Source organism: Drosophila melanogaster, chromosome 2R (assembly GCF_000001215.4).
Source record: "Drosophila melanogaster chromosome 2R".
NCBI lineage: Eukaryota > Metazoa > Arthropoda > Insecta > Diptera > Drosophilidae > Drosophila > Drosophila melanogaster.
In genome coordinates this window covers 12,000,380-12,019,848 of record NT_033778.4, presented here as the reverse complement: position 1 = coordinate 12,019,848, position 19,469 = coordinate 12,000,380, and the positions used below count along the sequence as shown (strand labels likewise).

Genomic DNA, 19,469 nt, shown 5'->3' with positions numbered 1-19,469 from the left:
TTCAGTAATAAACAGACTTCGAACGCGTGCAGTTCAGATTGAGTTTGAGGTTCGATTGGATTCGAGATATCCAAGTTCCTTTTGCGCTACGTTTTGTTTAGCCGAGTTTGCCCCGAACTAAAATCACCCACCAAAGCCGGTTCGGGATGCGATGATGCCAAGGATGCAGCTGATGCAGCCGGGCTCTTGTATCTTTAAGATACAAATTAAGTTGATTTGTTGCGCTCGCGTTCTCTTGGGTAATTGAACCCCACAGTTGGGCTCCTTGCGCCCTCTGCCGCGCGGTCTTCGGTCTTCGGTCTTCGAGCATTTCGTTGCATTTTGTGTATCTAGATACCTTTGTCGGTATCCGTATCCGTCGCTTGTCAATCTGGTCGCTGATAAAAAAGCAAACGCGAACGCAGCCACGAAACATAAACCAGCCGTCAACGGAAAATAAAAGTAAAAAGCAACAAACAGCAAGTGGCGTATCAGTTCGTGTGTTCTCGGTGATAAATGCATTTCATGCGTTCCAACTATGTAAATAGCAATTTAATTTGAGTGTCCACAGTAAACATCAAAAAACCGCCCTGGACTCCAGTCACCACCACCAACAACACCATCCCCGGTGGAGCCCAGTGATCCCATTGAAACCCCGGTAAACCCCTGAAAAGGGCAGTCGTTGTCATCGTCGTCATCGTCGTCGTCGTCGTACGTCTGTGCCATCCAAATATTGAATATTTACAAATGCGTTGAGTGCATTTTCGAGTGGCCGGCACTTACAGTGACTATCTGGTGGATGTGCGAGTGTATTCATCGGATTGCCAGCAGCATAAAACTTCGTTTTCGATACTGATCCAATACGCGAGTGCTTATATATTTTTTGTGTCGCTAATTGAGACCAAAGGTGTCGAAGTGCGGCGGTTATACATATACGCAGATGACTGCTAGGATGATCTCAATATGCGGCCTGGTCATGGCTTTGATGATGGGTAAGTGGTCTGCTACGATTGGATTTTGTGGACTAAGTGAGGGATTGCCTTATTCTCGGGGGGTTCTTTGCAATCAAATTCATTTCATTTGCTTAAGGGGGTTCTCAATTCCCATTTATTTGCTTATTTCGATGTCGGCATTTGGCGATTGCCTTTGCAACTGAATCGCTGGGAACTTCAAAGGAATCACAACATTTGTGTTGCGCAGAATATTGGCCATTCCATCTTGGGTGAGACCACCCATAATATGGACTCTATTAACCTCGAGGGCTCTGCCGTCCACACAGAACTACTCCTATTTCCTTATTCTCCAAGGGCGATTTTGTTTTGCGAAGAAAAACCGAAAACCCAGAGAGCCTTTGTCTCTGGCTATTCAATTTGAAAGGCAAGCGGCGTGCAAAATGACTCAATTAAAAGTCAGCCAGGAGCCACCAAGCTGGCATTACTAATTTGGAATAGGAGAAGGAAAGCAGCGGGAGAGGAAGCCGTTTGGAAAATTATGAGTCTCAGGTCTCAGTTCAAAATGAAGTCATTTTGGGCAAACATCAACATCGAAAATGTGACGAGCTCACTAACACAGGCAACAATTGAGGTCCTTGTGGCCAGGTTATCCTTTTCAATGACAGATGTTGCTCATTAAATACTTTTCTTTAGATAAAGTAGTTAATTTATAGGCAGATCAGCTAAAATACTCGCTCGGAATAAGAAAATATTGTTATAAAACTAATAAATATTTCATTTCTATACCTTTTAGATCCGTTCTGTTTTAATAGATTCACTAATTAGAAACACTATATAGGCATGTTTCCGAATGTTTTTTCCCAGTGCTAGCACACACACACACTTGAAATATAAGGACCATCCTGCCAAGGATCACGATACCCACTTGAAGTGAGACAAGCGACGCCGAAATTTCGGCTAATCAAATATAGTTTACAGCGGGGATTACGAGTGGGATAAGGATCGTGCCCGAAGGAGGGGGATCTCGGGTCTCAAGAGGGACACGATTATGCAAACGAAGGTCCTTAACAACGCATGTGTGTGCGTGCGTTCGAGTGTGTGTGTGTGAGACAGGACAGAGCTGAAAACTGCTGACTGTTAAGTAGCACAAAGGCAAACAGCCGCTAACAAAAGCCAGCCGGCAGACAGCGAGGATAGGGGGATTTGGATTCGCATATTTCAAAATCTGTGCAACGCTACTACAGAGGTCCATTATTTGTATGGCAAATAATGTGGCTGTCAGTGTGTGTGTGTGTGTGTGTGCTTGTTTGTGTGAGTTCCTTTTGTGTGGCAGTCATAATTTGTTATTCAAGCATGCAAAATGCTGCATGCAACATGCCAGGCCAAAAGCAAAAGCATCGTACATCCCACATTAAGGGCAGCTGTGGCAACTACAAAACTCCCCTTCACCAACCTTTGCCACTGCCACTGCCACACCCCCCGCCCCTGGTCCTTCCGCCTGTCTGCATCCTTCGGCAACCTTAAAGACTGCCAGTCGAAAGTTCTCCAGAGGGTTCTCTCTCGAAAATTGTATGAACTAGTCATGCATTTGCTTAGAAAGCCGGGGTATAAAGGGAATTTCAGGATTTAATGCTGCCTTATAATGAATCCAATTTATTAGGCTGTGTTCTATGAACAACTGGTCTCCGTTTGAAATACTTTGAATTGAATACAGCATCCTTGAGGTTTTCTACTACACTGGATTGGCTGGATAAGGGTATTTTACCTATATGTAATAGACATAAAACCATAATTTTGTAAGCTAGTTATTTCCTACAAAGTAGCGTTCAAAGAAATCATATCCAAAATGGTATTTATTTTACACATAAGAAGTAAGAGACTACATAATAACTTTTCATAAATAATGCTTGGCAGGCAGTACGATTCCCATTTTCATGTTGTTAAATCAATTTTGTTTGAAACACAAAGGAAATGATCCCGAGAAGCTCGATTGTAGTTGAAGGGAAAATCCCTGAATAAAGCCCTGATGACTGTTTATTAGCCATGCTGTAACCTTTAAATTGAATTCCAACTCTATCAAAGACCATCCAGTCCTTTTTCTGGCCATTTTTACCCCTGAAAAAACCCTAGATCAAACGTTTGACGCGTAATTGTCAGACACAATTCCACTTTTCATTCAGTGCCTGTCTGTCTGTTGACTTGCAGTTTTCCAGCACCGCTTTTCCCAGACAAATGCCTCGCATTCCACAGTGACAGTTCAGTTCTAGCCCCCCATTCCCCATTCCCATTGCCACCCCCCGCACACAGACACACGCACACAAAATCAAATCAAAACGCCACCCATGGGGCAAGTTCAAGTGGCTGCCACAGTGGGTTGCCTGATTATTACTACAATATTTCGCATTCATTGTGCTTAATCGACGAATGTTGCCGCACCATTTGTGGCAGTCGAAGTTGGATCTGTATCCGCATCTGCATCAGAATCTGAATCTGAATCTCAAAGATGCTGATGAGCATGAGGCCACAGCAGTGGGCACTCGTAATACTGCCTGCTGCTGACTTGCTGATTTCGGTTATTCGAGCCAAACAAACGAACTAATTATCACACACGCACACACACCCGCGACGAGGGTAAGTGGAAGAATGGAACGATGCACTGAGAAAGATTTCTTTGGGTTTAAAAAAAGAATCTTTAGAGTTCCAAGTACACACCTTAAAGTATATAAATCACAAACGTATTACTTGTGAAACGGTTGTTATAGAGAAGATTGTTATACCTATAATGTCAAAAGATAAAAAAAGATAAAAACATCTACCAATTCCTATCATAAACTCTGTCATATCTCATTACATGCTCATAATTTGCGAAACTGCTTACCAAAAGTTATAAATAAACATTACTTAGTTTAATAAATCAATTGAAAGACACAGTGTTGAAAATTCGTTTGTATTGTTTTTAAATTTAGAAAATCAAAAATTCCCACTTGGCTACCCTTCTTTTTCGCCAGTGTATGTCCACAGACAGATCGAGATGGGCAGTTGGAACCGGGACTGCCCGCTGCTCCGTGGCTCTGTCGCTGATGTTTGCAGCATCAACACTTTTTCAGTTTGCTGCTCGGCTTCTGCGGCATCAGTGCTCCTCCACAGAGCTCCACCTCCTGCCCCACTCCTCGTCGCTTTCCGCACCCTCTCACGCATTTTTGTGCCCACATCAGCGCAATCAACGGACTGCGGAGCGGGACGCATATTTCTTTAATCGACGCCCAGTAACTGACATTGTTCCCTCGTCTCGTATCGAATCGACTCAACTCGACTCGACTTGACTGGAACTCGAACTCGTTTTCCGCACGGCAAATTAAATCGATTCAGGGGAGGATCGAGTCGAGCAGGGCAGGGAGTTAAGCCCAGCCAAGAGGAGGAGGTGGAGGGCATCCCGGTGCCTGCCCAACTGCCTTTTCGGTTGGGCCGTGTATCATAACACGTCTGTCGGCGATGTGACTGGCATATGAATCGCATGGAGTTCCTCCTTCGAACGTCGAAAGGCCAGTAATGATGTTGTGGCTGTTGTTGTTGGCCCGCTTATTGATTCCTCGGTGCGGTCGTGCTCTTGGCCAAAAAGGAACTGCGCCCGGGACCCACAATCTGAGGTGTTGTCTCAAATTGCTCCAATTAGTGGCCAAATATAATGGTTGCCGTTTTGTAGTTCTTGTTCATGTTCCTTGCTCCTGCTACCCAAGTCGTATAATCAAAAGTAATTGCGTTTGAATTGCTTTTCGTTTCGAGTTGCGGTTGGGAGTTATGTATCTTCTGGCCATATCTACTCACTTGACTTTGTAGCCTCGAATGGCGCCACTTGTGGTCTGGATTTAAACAGCTTCGATATGAAAAGGTTCTTCGCTCATTTGGTAATCGCCATTGAAATGCATTCATATGGGCCACACCTGACCAGTGAATTGCATTTTAAATGCAGCAAATTGCATTTGCGGCTGTTGATTTAATATAACAACCGATTTGCATTCACAAATAAATGAGAAACACACAAATTAAATGTATAAAAACATTTTTCCTCTCGAAATGCGTTTATTTTTCGCATGGTTTTTATGGGCGCCTTTTTCTTCTGGCTTTTAATTATGTTGGTACAAAACTCTGAATACGTTTTTGTTTGTTTTTTTTTTTCACCATACACATATTGTAATTTTGTTTGAGGACACGCAACTTTGGACAGCAATGGCGTAGGTTTTTTCTCCATGCCTCTCTCTGATACTCTATAAAGGGTATTTTTTTAAATTTTAATGGCAAAGATCATTTCATTTAAGCTTTGAACTTATGTAATTATTTAGTTTGTAACAAATTGTCCAATAATTCAATAATAATAATATGCTACTTAATAAGCACTTTAATCATTGCAGCTAAAGAGTATTCAAAAAGGGTTTTTAGATTTAAAAAAAAAGCCTCTGTTTTTTGTGCTTCCGCCCTTTTTTGAGTATTTTGTTGCTGGTGTTTCTGCCTTTGCTCCTGCCCTTGCAGAGCGCTTTACAAAATTACATTTGCGTTAAACACTGTAATTTAAGCAGCTTAAGCGCATTTAATTTGTTTAAACCACTTTAATTAAACAAAATTATGGTTAATGCACTTTTTTTTTTTAGTTAATTAAGCCAAATTGTTCGATGTTCAATTTAAATTTAAAGGGACTTTTGTAAGAGCTGCAAAACTCTGCCCTTTAATCGGGATAATGGCTGACTGTAATGAGATCCAGTTTACTAATTTCCCTCGCTTATTTCTATAATTACAGCTTCCGTTTTGGCCAGCTCATCGCGTTTCCAGCGAGTGCCCCAAAGTCAGTCCGTGGTGGAAAATGAATCCGTGAAATTCGAGTGCGAATCGACCGACTCCTACAGTGAACTGCACTACGACTGGTTGCATAATGGTGAGCAGTGCGATTTACATATCCCATGGTTGTGCATTAAGCATTCGCCTTCCTTGCACTCCATTCCAGGTCATCGGATTGCGTATGACAAGCGTGTCCATCAAATCGGTTCCAATTTGCATATCGAGGCGGTGCGGCGCACGGAGGATGTTGGCAACTATGTTTGCATCGCGACAAATTTGGCCAGCGGCGCCAGGGAGGCGTCTCCGCCCGCCAAACTGAGCGTGATATGTGAGTAGTTATATTCCCAGTTTCAGTCCCCATCTCCATCCCAATCCCAGTGCCCATGTCATTCCAACTCCAAGACCCACAATTGTTCGCAATAAGCAAATTGACTGATGGTTAAGGGCGACAGCAAATCTGTCTTTGCTTGTGCAAATTAACAAAGCGAAATTGAATTGTAAGCGGGTAGTTGAGAGCACTGCAAAAAACTTCACTTGATATTGTTACATTTTTATATCTAAAAACTGAAGTTAGTTCTTGAGCCATAAACTTTCAGTGGAATATTACATAGAACTTACCTAGATTGATAGTAACTGCTGCACTCTGTAAATGCTCACCGGTTTCTTTGCGTGTAGGGCAAATTCATTTGATTAATGCTGCATTTAATGGTATTCCAACCCCAACCCCACCTCTCCCTGGCCCAAACCCCCCTTTTCAGATACGGGCAAACCACAAGACAACAAGAAAAGGTAAAGAGGCATAAAAACGCAACCGAAGCGAACGGAACGCAGCCCAACAAACCGATGAAAGATAAAAACCGAAAGTTTTGATGTACATGCGTCAGATCCCATGCTAACCCAGTCCCTTTTGCCAACTCCCCCTTCCAAAGACCCCCCCCCACCCCTTCACCAATTAACCCCTTCGCGCAGAGCTACAGGAAGTGCAGTGCAGTGCACAGAATGCATCCCATGCATCGGACCGTGAAGAAGAAGACCCTGGTCGAAGAAGAACCACACAGAGAAAGATCACTTGGTTCTAAAATGCAGCTATGCATTCGAAAAGTAAACTTCTTTGAGAAAACCATCTTCAAGATACATCCTCAAGATACATCTTCTTCTTTGCAATTATGATAAATTGTAGAGTTCGTTTCAAATCTACCTTTTCAATTCTTAATAGCGGATAAAGAAACATATCTATGAGTCTTGAGTTAAAACAATACGATTAGATAAAATATCTCTCAGTGCATCGCTGATTTCCTTCAAGTAGCAAGTGCAGTTGCAGTTCTTGGCCTCGTGTTGAGGCAGCGGCGTCACGTGATTGATGTTCATTTAGTTGCGTTTGCCTTTAAGCAGAAAAATGCATAAATTTACCAAATAGCTCCCCCCACTTCCCCTACTCCACCGTCTTCCTTTTTCATGTAAACAAAACGCGAGTTTTATGCACAATCTGGAGTGCATGTGTTTGGGGGCCCTCCAATATACGAGATACATATATCTGGTATCTGGTATCTGCTATCTGCATCTGCATCTGCATTTGTATCTGTATCTGTAGCTGGGCTGTCAGCGCGGCCACGGCATCCGAGCTGTGATCAAAGCCACCCAACAGCAGGGGCATCTTTCCTCCGCCGTCGCTATTTATACACCAGCCTCATCTCAAGTGTTTTTAGCTAATTAATTAACTAATTAATTTGTAGTTTCGGGAGTTGATTTTAATTGCCACAGCTCCCTTCCCCCCCCAAAAAAAAAAACAGCTGCTGCTGAAAAGCGTGGAGAGTGTATATATATACGTATTTGTATCTTGGAGGGGATGCAGGGAAAGTATCTTGGCGCCAGCTGAAGCTAAGTGGGTTATGTGATTACCACCTACTCCTGCCCAGCTTGCATCAATCTCATAATTCTTGAGCAGCAGACAAAAACTATTAAAATATGCATGGGGCAGTATGGATGGAGATGGTGTCGTTGCTCCTCAGTTTTAGGATTCGGTAAATATTTTATTCAGGACTCGTCGCCATTGTGTCCCCTGGCTGCATTGTCTTAGCCCGGATTATCCTTCCCCGTCTGCACTTTTCTCGCAAATAAGTGTTCAATTAAGCGCGAGAAAAGTGTCATTTTCCTATGCGACATTTAACAAATTTGCAATGGAGACTGGAAAACAAGAAAATTGTGTGGATGGGAAAGGCAATCTGGTAAAAGCTCATTAGATAGTGGAATATATACTTCTGCATCAATATAAAATAGCAGATAGATAGAGCATTAACATTTTAAATGGTAAATAGGTACTAAAAGTTCGGAAATAAACATATTTTTAAAGAAATATTATGAGTTTGTAAATATATTTTAGTCTTACAAAAGATACACACACATAGTTGAGTTTTAGTACTAAAGTTAATCTGAATTTATGAAGTTATTGTGAGTAAGCGCTTCTTTAATGAAAGGCTAATGGAAATCCCAAGGATAGTTCCAATCTTAGCGGGCAAATCAAGTAAACCTCTTTTTCGGTATTCATAAAAGCGGGAAGACAAATGCTGACAGTGCCCGGCGACTAACCGATGACTACAAGGAATTAAGCAGACAGCGAAGAAATTAAACAGACAGCAATAAAGGCAAAAGCGAGTCAGAGCCAAAAACAAGGACCAAGAAGAAAGCAGCCGCGTCAGACCAAAACCAGACGACTGGCTCCTCTGTGAGGACGATGAGTTTGGGGCGAAAGGACATTCCAAACATTTGCTCAGCGAAAGGGGTTGTTGGACTCACAGGACTGGCAGCTCCGGTACTCAGCCAGGATACACAGACTAACCATTGAACAGCTGAGCGAAGCTGGTGGCTAAAACCGGAGGGAAATGTGTGTTGTGCGCTGAAATGTATGGGGGGGAAATGAAATGCAACATTAACACGAAACATAAACATAAAATGAGAAATGGCAGCAGCAACAATGGCAACCGAACCGAGCCAGCAAAGTCATAAAAACCAAACAAAATGCAAAGACACAGCAAGGACGGGATTTGCAGGGGAATGTCAGGACGAAAAGCAACCCCTTAAATCGACCGCCCAGGCACCCGGGCACCCGAACACCCCCATCACATATATATATAGACTGTTGTATCTGTGCTCTAGACACAAGTTCAAGTTGACTGCAGTTGGTAAGTTGGGTTTTTATTTTACGGATACAGCGGGGGTGGAACGCGATGCCCGGGGAGTCGCGCGGTCGGGTGGCGGTAGCGGTGGGGGGAACCGGATAATTTTCATTTTGTGAATGCCGGAAAAACGCATAAAATTTTACGAGCCAAGCTCGGAGAACATTAAAGGGAGACGACGACAGACAGACCGAAAAACAGAAAAACAGACAAGAGCTTGCAAACGGAAAATGTAGCCAACTTTTTGGCGCGCTAACCTGCGTCCTCTCTTCATTTCTAGTACTCTTCACACAGCAAGGATAATACCAGTTTTCATTTGAAGCTATGATTAAGAAAAACAGCAACTAGATTGACTTTGATAAGCAACGAAATTAGACATTGTGAAACTACACATTTTCCTTTAATTAAAGGTTCTTAAAAATTCATATTGGATATACTATACAGTATATATGTGCATTGAAAATAAAAATATTGTAATAAAACATACTTGGCTAAAGATTTGAAATCAGTAGATATTTAATTTAAATAAAAACATAAAAATGCCCTAGCACAGACCAATTGTTTTGCTCTGTGCATCTCTTTCAACCACTCTTTTCCTAACTCTAGGATTTTCTTTATATTCCTTTTTGGCATTTATTTTACTTTTAGCTTTTCTGTGCTGCTACACGAGTTGATCATTAGCAACTTTTGGGGAAAGCATTACGGGGGGGGGGCAACGGCAGCAGGGGCGTAGTTCAGGGAATCCCCCCTTTAAAACGGGGGCTAACTGCCCTCGCCAGAGGGCAAAGGTCACTGCAACGGAAGTCCCCTTTTTTCGCAAGCCACTGGAAAACCAGAGGGCAGACAATGTGCGATAATCGAATGTTTAACGTTTTAATTTGAAAAACGTTTGGGGTGCTGAGACAGCGACTGGCCAACTTTAATTAAAGATCCAACGATAACGCTATGGAGCAGGACACATCGAATGTTCTTCGGTCAGTTGTTGCAATAAATTTTCCATAAATATAAATGGCTGGCCACTGAAAACGGAGAGCTGGGGAAAATGGATGGTAAAATTTGGAAATTCATTGATATCGAAATCCGCTGATGAAAGCCACTCATCGATTTGTATCTGTGGCAAACGATCTGCGAAATAGTTAATTCGTTGAGTAAGATATCTGCAAACAATTTTGATGCATTTCCCTCTTGCATCTGCGTTAATTTGCGAAATGGGTCAATAACTTGTAAGCCGCTTTGTGCACCGCACACACACAAGAATGCCCAGCCAATTGAAGTGAAATGGAGTGGAGTGGCCACTAGCCGCTAGCCACTGGCCAGTGTCCAGTTTTCCAGTTGGACAACTGGATAGATGGAAGCGCAGAAGGGCTGCATAAGTCCATTAACGTTCACAATTACCGCCGGCCACTTCAGAAACACAGCCACTTCTATGGGCTCCCATTTCCATTCCTCCATCTTTCGGTGGACACGGGCCACTTGGGTTTATGACAGCGCTGAAAACCCTTCCACTCGAGTTCGATTCCCAACTCTGCCCGTCCGAAAATAATCTATTTTTGATTATCAATTAATTATATTTTCATAAAAGCGGGCGATAACAAGAAGTGCAGCACTGCAGCTCAAGGAAAAAAAAAAAAAAACAAAAACTAGTTATCTTATCGGGAGGAGCGGACTCATAGTTGACGAAATAAGACTCAGTCGGCACACTTATTCTGGGGTCTTTGGAGCTCCAGAGGTGGTGATGGGGAGTGAGTTCCCAAGACCCAACCGATAAGAACGATCCGCTCGGGGGAACTGTCAATTTCGATATCTATAATTCTGCTTGCCTTTCGACGTTTACTTCCACTTTGTTTACCCAAGGCGTCTCTATTTTTTTATGGGTCCTACCCACACCCACACTCCACGGCATTCCGGCAATTGTTTACAGCGATTGTGGTTTATGCTCCATCCTCGGCCAGCGAAAAGTTTAACAAATTTATTTTGTTTTGGAGTCGTGTTGGTTTACATCGTCTTATTTCCCTCGTTCCCAGTGTTTAGTGTTTACCTCGACTTGCACGTTCAACGTGTGAATGACGACCGCCTTCCGACCGACCCCTACTACAACTTAGAGTTACCCCTCCTCCCCCCACTCCCCGCACGCCATCCCTCGCCCACAGGTACATGTAGATACAACCCATGGGTGTCAAAAGATCTGCTGTCTCTGGCGATGCATGCATCAGCCTAATGAGAAGCTCGTTAATTAGCGACTCGCGACTTGCTAGTAATTAAAGTTACAGTTAGTCATACCTATTAGTCAGATTCATATAATACTTTCTAGGATCGCAGAGGTATCTCAACATGAAGCCAAAAAGAGGTAGCACCAAACAAGCTATATATTATAAAGATACTTACAAGGGATGCAAGTTGAGGATGTTAATCTCTGGTTCTTGTACTAGCACTTATAATGTTAGATACTAATCGTACCTTACAATACTTTAGAATCTTTTACTTACGAACCATAGTAAATGCCGAACCTCTTTAACGAAAATACGAATATCATTAAGCAACATTTCCCCACTTCTATGTTAAGATGCTCAACCATCAGATACTTGTGTGCTTACCTGTCCAGTGGCGAGTTGAATCCGTTCCCGTTCCCGTTCCACACTTTACCCGCTGCTCACTTCCCCCTAGATGTTTGGCCATCCATTAGATACTTTTGCTCCTCGGCTGTCTAAGTGCCAATTAGTTCACTCTACTGTCATTTTAGTCGTAACATATACCAAAAACTTTGTGCCACAAGCCCACAGAGTATAGCCATTGGTACGTACTACGTACCACCATACAAAGTCGTCGTCGAGCTGACGGACGTGCCCCAAGAAGAGCAAATATACAAACACATTTCAAACTTTTGACACTTACCCAACGGAGACGAAAGACAGGGCACTGTTTATTGAGTTGTTGCTGTCGGTTCAGTTTGGTTCGGTTCGGTTTGGTTCTGTTTTTCCACTGCCTGCCACCAAATAAGTGTCTACAAATATTTAGAGGCATTTTTTGTTCACTGACTGAGTCTGCGAGAGGCAAACAAAGTCGGTGCCCAAACAAGATTTATGTGCATATGTAAATTTTCTCTAACGCGGCCAGCAAACCGCAGCCATCCAGACCTGGCAAACATTCAGATAGGCAAAGAGGAGAAATATCCATAAAACATACATCATCCATTTTGCCTAGATCTCGGCTCGCTCCTTTGGGCCGCAGATAAAAAATGTTTTATGAAAATTATGGCACCATCTCCGAAGGCTGTAGCAATCACACATAACATACATACATATATATGGAATACCAAACGCGGGCAAATAGAGAATGTAGGAAAACAATTTGAATAAATTATTTGGGGGGATACCAAATTAGAACTTTAAGGAGCAGCATCGCTCGGCATCCGACAATTATCGCTCGGAATACAAAAGTATCTCATTCACATCGCCACAATGGGCTGCAGATACACGATTGCAGCTACAAGATATTATGGAAGTCCGGTCATACAAAAGCCACACACAGAGAAATTTTTATAATTACTACAAAATCGGAACTTGAAAAACTTCAACTGTCGTTGATAACAATAAAACATTAAATGAACACTAAATAAGCTGATGAAATGTATTTCAAATTTAAGGAATATGCAGTGGATATTCTTATTTTGACTAGTATTTCAATCTTAATCATATTAATATGCATTTGCCCAACTTAGCATACCAGAGAACACTTTTAAGTTTTCTCTCTGTGCAGCGATTGTGTATGCTAGCGTGTCTGCAACATGACTGGCCACGCCCCTTGCGCCTCCGGCTGCCACTAAAACATAAATTAAACCCTATGCCACGGCAGAGAGTTTAGAGAGCAGCGCATTCTTCTTTTGGACTGCAGTTTTTTTCCCCCCCATTTTTTATGCGCTTTTCTTTTGCGCCATAGAAACTCTTTTCTCATGCGGCAATTGTTGGCAAGTACCGTTCCATACCGTTCCGTCTGGCCAAGAAGTGGAGAAAGAAGCCGGCGGGCAGGAAAATGGAGAGGGCCATGTGAGCATTTACATATGGGCAGCAAGGTGGGATCGAGGTCGGGAGCGAGAGGTGGAGCCTTCTCCCGACTGACTGACAGTTCAATTTATGCTTCCTCGCCACCTTAAATGGGCTGCCAGGCTGTGCCGATAAAGACAAAGATTGCAGCGTCGTGTTCGGCGCTGAACTGACGATAAAATGCACTTAATGCCGCGCGAAATACCCCTGCTTTCCAGGGCGAAATATGTATTGTATGTAGTTATAACCAAAGGGCCACGGAAAGCGGAAAGCAGAAAATCTGAAATCAGAAGAGGGAGAGCAAGCGCAGCGAATTCGCATAGCCAAGAAAACGCATTAAGGCTAAATGTATCTTCCGGATATATTATGCATATTTATGGAATGCCAGCCTATTCGCATTTTACAGGGGCTGATCAATAACTTTTGCTGGCAACGAGCCTTCCGTTGGCCGAACTGTTGTGGCAACCCTCGGCCTGCGTCTTGCATTAATTCAATTAGTTTATAGCCCACACTCATTCCGCAGCCTCAATCTCCGCATCTGCTACTTCTTTTACACGGTCAGAAAATATATGAATTTACTTAGTTTTTTATAAATAATGTAAAATTTAAAATGTTATTCCCTGTCATCTCTTCTTTAATATATTGTGGTTCTTAGCATCACTTACTTTTATATATGTATCTTTTATGAGGCATTAGATGATAAAAAATATACATACTTGGCTCGAACGTATGTTTATATAAAAACTATAATCGACTTATAATAACACCATTCTACCCATTCATTCCTACCTTCAGATCTTGAATCGGCCAGTGTTCAGCTGCTGGGCAGCAATCGCAACGAGCTGCTGCTCAAGTGCCACGTGGAGGGCGCCTCAGGAGATTTGGAACCGCTAGAGATCGAATGGTATCGCAACAGCGAGAAACTTAGCACCTGGAAGAACGTCCAGCTGGATCAGCATCGCCTGATAATCCGACAGCCGGGAAGCGAGGACGATGGCCTGTACCGCTGCACCGCCTCCAATGCGGCGGGTCGAGTGATGAGCAAGCAGGGCTATGTCTACCAGTCCAGTGTGAAGTGCCTGCCCCGACTTCCTAGGCGCAAGAACGAAAAGATGATGGAGTCCTGGGACAAACAGACCTTCCTGTGCCGCGGTAAGCGCGGTGGAGCTGCTGGACTAGAGGCACTACCCGCCGCTCCCGAGGATCTGCGCATTGTGCAAGGACCCATTGGTCAGTCGATTATCAAGGAGGGTGAGCCCACGGCTTTGACCTGTCTGTATGAACTGCCCGACGAGCTGAAGAACCAGCGCATTCAACTCCGTTGGCGCAAAGATGGCAAACTTTTGCGTCAAGTGGAACTGGGTGGCTCGGCGCCCATTCCAGGTCACTCCTTCGATTCCGGCAAGGATGCTCTGTTGCGTGAGGACGCCCGTCTAGTGCTGCACAAGCAGAATGGCACCCTAAGCTTTGCCAGCATTATTGCCAGTGATGCGGGTCAGTACCAGTGTCAGTTGCAGCTAGAAGCTCATGCTCCGATTAACTCATCTCCTGGCATCTTGGAGGTCATCGAGCAGCTAAAGTTTGTTCCTCAGCCCACGTCCAAGAATTTGGAGCTGGATGCAGTGGTGGCCAAGGTTCACTGCAAGGCGCAGGGCACTCCAACGCCGCAGGTGCAATGGGTTAGGGTAAGTAATTCAATCCAATTAGATTCAAATAAATACTTATTTTAAGGTACGAACTAAAATGGCATAGCATTCCCTTCGATATATTTACACATGGTTTCAAACAAGTACTAGCTTTCATTTATATATTTGTTACACTTACTTTTGATAAGTAATAGATTGTTCTTGCAAAATTTTAGTACACCCTATCCGGTTGACATCTGCCTCCTATTCAGTAATTGCCCAGGCACTTCGGTCTTCATTTCGACCGCTTCCAAATGGGAATGTTTCTGGACATTTCTGGCTCACTTTTTCGCCCACTCCACCACGGCAATGATGGCCACATGTCACTGACAAATTGAAAAAACGCGCATTGCGCCGCTGGGCAAACTTTTGCTCCAAACAAACCGTTTCATATGCAAAACTCTATCGTGTCTATGTGGCCTAAGCACCCTTCTTCTATCGCCCGAACATCCGAAAAACGAACCCACTCCATTTGGTGGCCATTGAGCGTTTTGTGTTGCCAGCTGTTTGCCATGGCCAACCAATTTCGACAACTGTTTGTCTATTTGGGAACGGAGCGAAAAAAGAGGATCGAACCCTTTCAAAGAAAGTTTTTCATTTGGCCGAAAAACAAACCTGACTCAAACCTGTTCAAAGTGTATTGCGTCCTTTTTGTCTGCTTTTCTGCATTTTTGATGAAAACGCATGGCACACGTTGGCAAATTGGTTGGTAATGGTCAGCTGTCTGTTTCTATTTCTCACTGATGTTTCACATTCAACTTTGATATTAACAGATTGGAAGTGCATAATAAATGTGCATGTGTCTTTGATATTCAAATTAAGAAATGTGGGGGTGCATAAACCAGTGCACCACTGCAGTGGTTTGATATCAAAAGTAATAACCAGAAAGAAAATCTATCCTTAGATTGCTATTGATATATGATAGATCCTCATAAAATCTACTAACACAACAAAAAATTATTTCTCTACAGGATGGGGAAAATACCACTTTACCCGACCATGTAGAAGTGGATGCCAATGGAACACTGATTTTCAGAAACGTTAACTCGGAACATCGCGGCAACTACACTTGCTTGGCCACCAACAGCCAAGGACAGATAAATGCCACTGTGGCTATAAATGTGGTGGTCACTCCCAAATTTAGTGTGCCCCCAGTGGGACCCATCGAGACTTCGGAGCAGGGCACCGTGGTGATGCATTGCCAGGCGATTGGGGACCCCAAGCCGACAATTCAGTGGGACAAGGATCTAAAGTATCTGAGTGAGAACAATACGGACCGCGAAAGATTTAGGTTCCTGGAGAACGGCACTCTGGAGATACGGAATGTCCAGGTGGAGGACGAGGGTAGCTACGGCTGCACAATTGGAAATAGTGCAGGACTCAAGCGAGAGGATGTCCAGTTGGTAGTGAAGACAACCGGTGACGGTTTCGCTCCAGAGGAATCCGGAGGTGATGGCTTCCTGGTCACCCGAGCTGTACTGATCACCATGACGGTGGCCCTGGCCTACATAGTGCTCGTGGTGGGCCTGATGCTGTGGTGTCGCTATCGCCGTCAAGCCAGAAAAGCCCGTTTAAACGATCTGAGCACAAAGGAAGCTGGCGGGGATCAGCCGGATGTTGCTGGCAATGGCAAAGGCTCCGAGCAGGAGCCCTGCCTGTCTAAGCAGCACAATGGCCACAGCAAATCCAGATCCAAGTCCAGTGGAGATGCCCAGAAATCCGATGACACAGCCTGCAGCCAGCAGTCGAGGGCCTCAAAGAAATCGGCACATATTTACGAGCAACTGGCTCTGCCAAGATCCGGGCTCAGTGAACTCATACAAATTGGACGCGGCGAGTTTGGGGATGTGTTTGTGGGCAAACTTAAGGCTACCTTAGTCACCTCGCCCTCGGACAAGGATGCGGATACGGAAAAGCAGCACAGCAACAGTGAAAATGGCAGTGGAGGCAGCGGAAGTGGAAGCACCACGCTAAGTACTCTAAATGAGAAGCGTCGCTCCAAGACCTCCATGGACGACATTGAGGAGATCAAGGAGGAGGAGCAGGATCAGCACAATCAATCGGGTCTCGAGCAGCTCGTTCTGGTCAAAGCCCTGAATAAAGTGAAGGATGAACAGGCCTGCCAGGAGTTTCGACGACAGTTAGATCTGCTGCGCGCCATCTCGCACAAGGGAGTAGTACGTCTGTTTGGCCTGTGTCGCGAAAAGGATCCGCACTACATGGTGCTGGAGTACACGGATTGGGGCGATCTCAAGCAGTTCCTGCTGGCCACCGCCGGAAAAGTGAACACTGCCACCGCGGGCAGCTCCTCACCGCCGCCACTCACCACCAGTCAGGTTTTGGCCGTCGCCTATCAAATTGCCCGAGGAATGGACGCCATCTACAGAGCTCGCTTCACCCATAGGTAAGTGATTTGAGAAGGCCAGCATTTTCATAGATCCAATTGGCAATACTTTACCTTACAGGGATCTGGCCACTCGCAACTGCGTAATTTCCAGTGAGTTTATAGTGAAGGTATCCTATCCGGCTCTCTGCAAGGACAAGTATAGCCGCGAGTACCACAAACACCGCAACACGCTGCTCCCGATCCGCTGGCTGGCGCCCGAGTGCATCCAGGAAGACGAGTACACCACCAAGAGCGACATCTTTGCCTACGGTGTGGTGGTGTGGGAGCTCTTCAACCAGGCCACCAAGCTGCCCCACGAGGAGCTGACCAACGAGCAGGTGGTGCAGCGTTCCCAGGCGGGCTCCTTGGAGTGGTCAGTGGCCGAGGCGACGCCCGATAGCCTGCGAGAGATATTGGTAAGCATCCTTATAACTTAACAATTATATTCGTACCTATTAACAAATTTCAATTAAATTAATTATATTAGTCAATGATTCGATGGATCCTCGCTTGGCTTAGCTATGAAATGAATGCTTAAGTCGCTGACAAACTACTGATATAATCCTTTTCTGCGTCCACTTTCAGCTGTCCTGTTGGGTGTCCAATCCGAAGGAGCGACCTTCGTTCAGCCAACTGGGAGCTGCTCTCAGCAAGGCGATGCAGAGTGCCGAGAAGTGAGGCCAGACTGATGGCTCGATCATGCCAAAAAGTAATTCGTAGTATTGTCTTAGTGTCTGCACGCCCGAGTTTTGCTATGCGCTCAGAAACCTAGTCTTAAGGATCGAAGGATAACTGCGCCTGTTTAACATGCGCATTGCGCACTTGGTGGCACACAGAATGAAGTTAAGCAGCTACTGTACAAACACAATGTATGGAAATGGGGATATCTTCGTGAATAGTATTGCGTGGTGCTGCATATTTTTAGGTATGCAGCTAAAATGTACATAATAACTGCCACAAATATGCATTTAAACCAGTTGAAGCATTTCTAGGATTAGATCATTTCAACCTTCGTCAGCATTTAATAATCGACTTCTAAGCTAAATTAGTAAATAAAATAAAATATAAATACACAAGCATATGCATCACACAAAACAACGAGCGATTTCATTGTTTTCAAACATTGAGAAACTAAGCCAAATTTTAAGTTTAGCATTAAATATAAATAACACACACCACCCACATATTTTATCACAAGCCTAGTTATACACTTTTTAATGCGTAAGAAACAAACAGCCGAAACAATTTTATGACTAGCCATTTAAGCTTTGATGCATGTTTACAAAACATTTAAATAAACTCGAATAAAATAAATTTAATCAGAAGGCACAAATTTAAAGAATCAGCTTTATTTCGAAAGTAGAAGACCAAGGGGAGAGACGAAACCTTTCGTGGGCTACTACTTTTTATGGGCCTTTCATTTGGCATGGCAAATTTGTTGAGGGTCCTTTGGGCCTAAGCGGACTTGGCTCATTCACACTTCACTTGATTTGAAAAATGAGCGCCTATTGAATGTCGGGGTTAGGCCGTCTTGCCTCCACGTCTTTTCCCAAAACGATTGACAAACAAACATGGCAATAAACCGTAAAGTTGCCTCGGCTTATTGGGGCTTAAAGTCGCCGCACTCTCCGATTTTTTTTTCCCGGAATTTGCTGCTCCGGAAGTTCCAGCGCCTATGTAGCCAACAAAGTTTCGTCGTGCGAAAACTTTGGCCAGGACCAAATCCAAGCAATATTTGCATTTGAATCAGCAGCAAAAACAACACCGTTACACAATGAATTGCCATTTTCCTAGCCTAGTGGATAGGCTGCTTAGCTTTTCCTGGCACGTACAAATATCTGCCTGTCATGAATATCAAATGCCTTCGGAAAAAGGTTGATTGAACCAGTTGGTAGCAGGAAGTGTGGCAGAAAAAAAGAAAGAGCACAAATGATATGTCGAAACGGGATGGCAGAGAATTTGATACTCTATTTCACATGTAAAGGAAACCTAAAAGGATTCAAAACGTATTTACTTCCACATAGGCCACTTTTTAAAATTAAAACTCCTTGATAACTTTTAGAAGCATTAGCGAACGAAATAAATGGGATACCCCTAACTCAAAGGCTCGAAAGGCAAACTGCATTCGCAATTGGTAAAGCTGCCTAAAATAAAATCCATGCCCTGCCGCACATGGCGTATGCGCAATATTTGCAATGTTTGTAATGGAACGACAGATGTGCAACAACAAAAGCCTAAGCTCGACACAGAACGAAAACATAAAAATGCCATTTCGCATGGCTTTCAATTTATTAATATTTTATACGGGCCACTGGCAGAAAGGGAATAAATAGCATGGAACGCAAATGGCGGACGCTGAAAATGGCTTTGGCAATTCAGGCGTAAAATGTGCATTACTCATACGCCGCATGGGCCAGCGGTGG

General features: G+C 43.9%; 1 protein-coding gene and 1 long non-coding RNA gene across 3 annotated transcripts; one reads left to right on the top strand and one right to left on the bottom strand.

The window, feature by feature from the left end:
- The first annotated feature begins 2 nt into the window (after positions 1–2).
- otk (off-track) lies at positions 3–18,376 on the top strand. 2 transcript variants are annotated; one of them, NM_078981.3, is made up of 7 exons: positions 3–971; positions 5,725–5,859; positions 5,929–6,090; positions 13,771–14,660; positions 15,632–17,064; positions 17,126–17,462; positions 17,632–18,376. In NM_078981.3, the coding sequence occupies exons 1-7, from the start codon at positions 920–922 to the stop codon at positions 17,722–17,724; spliced, it is 3,102 nt and encodes a 1,033-aa protein (NP_523705.2). In that variant the 5' UTR covers positions 3–919; the 3' UTR covers positions 17,725–18,376. The 2 variants fall into 2 exon arrangements, with proteins under 2 accessions (NP_523705.2, NP_001286325.1); NM_001299396.1 differs by having other exon boundaries at positions 17,534–18,376.
- On the bottom strand, positions 3,954–4,754 carry lncRNA:CR44306 (long non-coding RNA:CR44306). The gene has a single exon (NR_124519.1). It is a non-coding gene; the product is annotated as a long non-coding RNA:CR44306 (long non-coding RNA).
- Positions 18,377–19,469: the final 1,093 nt, after the last annotated feature.

Coding starts and splice junctions, on each gene's coding strand:
- otk (NM_078981.3), top strand. CDS start 920: ATGACTGCTAGGATGATCTCAATATGCGGCCTGGTCATGGCTTTGATG. Junction 17,065..17,125: donor AGAGCTCGCTTCACCCATAG/GTAAGTGATTTG, acceptor TTTACCTTACAG/GGATCTGGCCACTCGCAACT. Junction 17,463..17,631: donor ATAGCCTGCGAGAGATATTG/GTAAGCATCCTT, acceptor GTCCACTTTCAG/CTGTCCTGTTGGGTGTCCAA.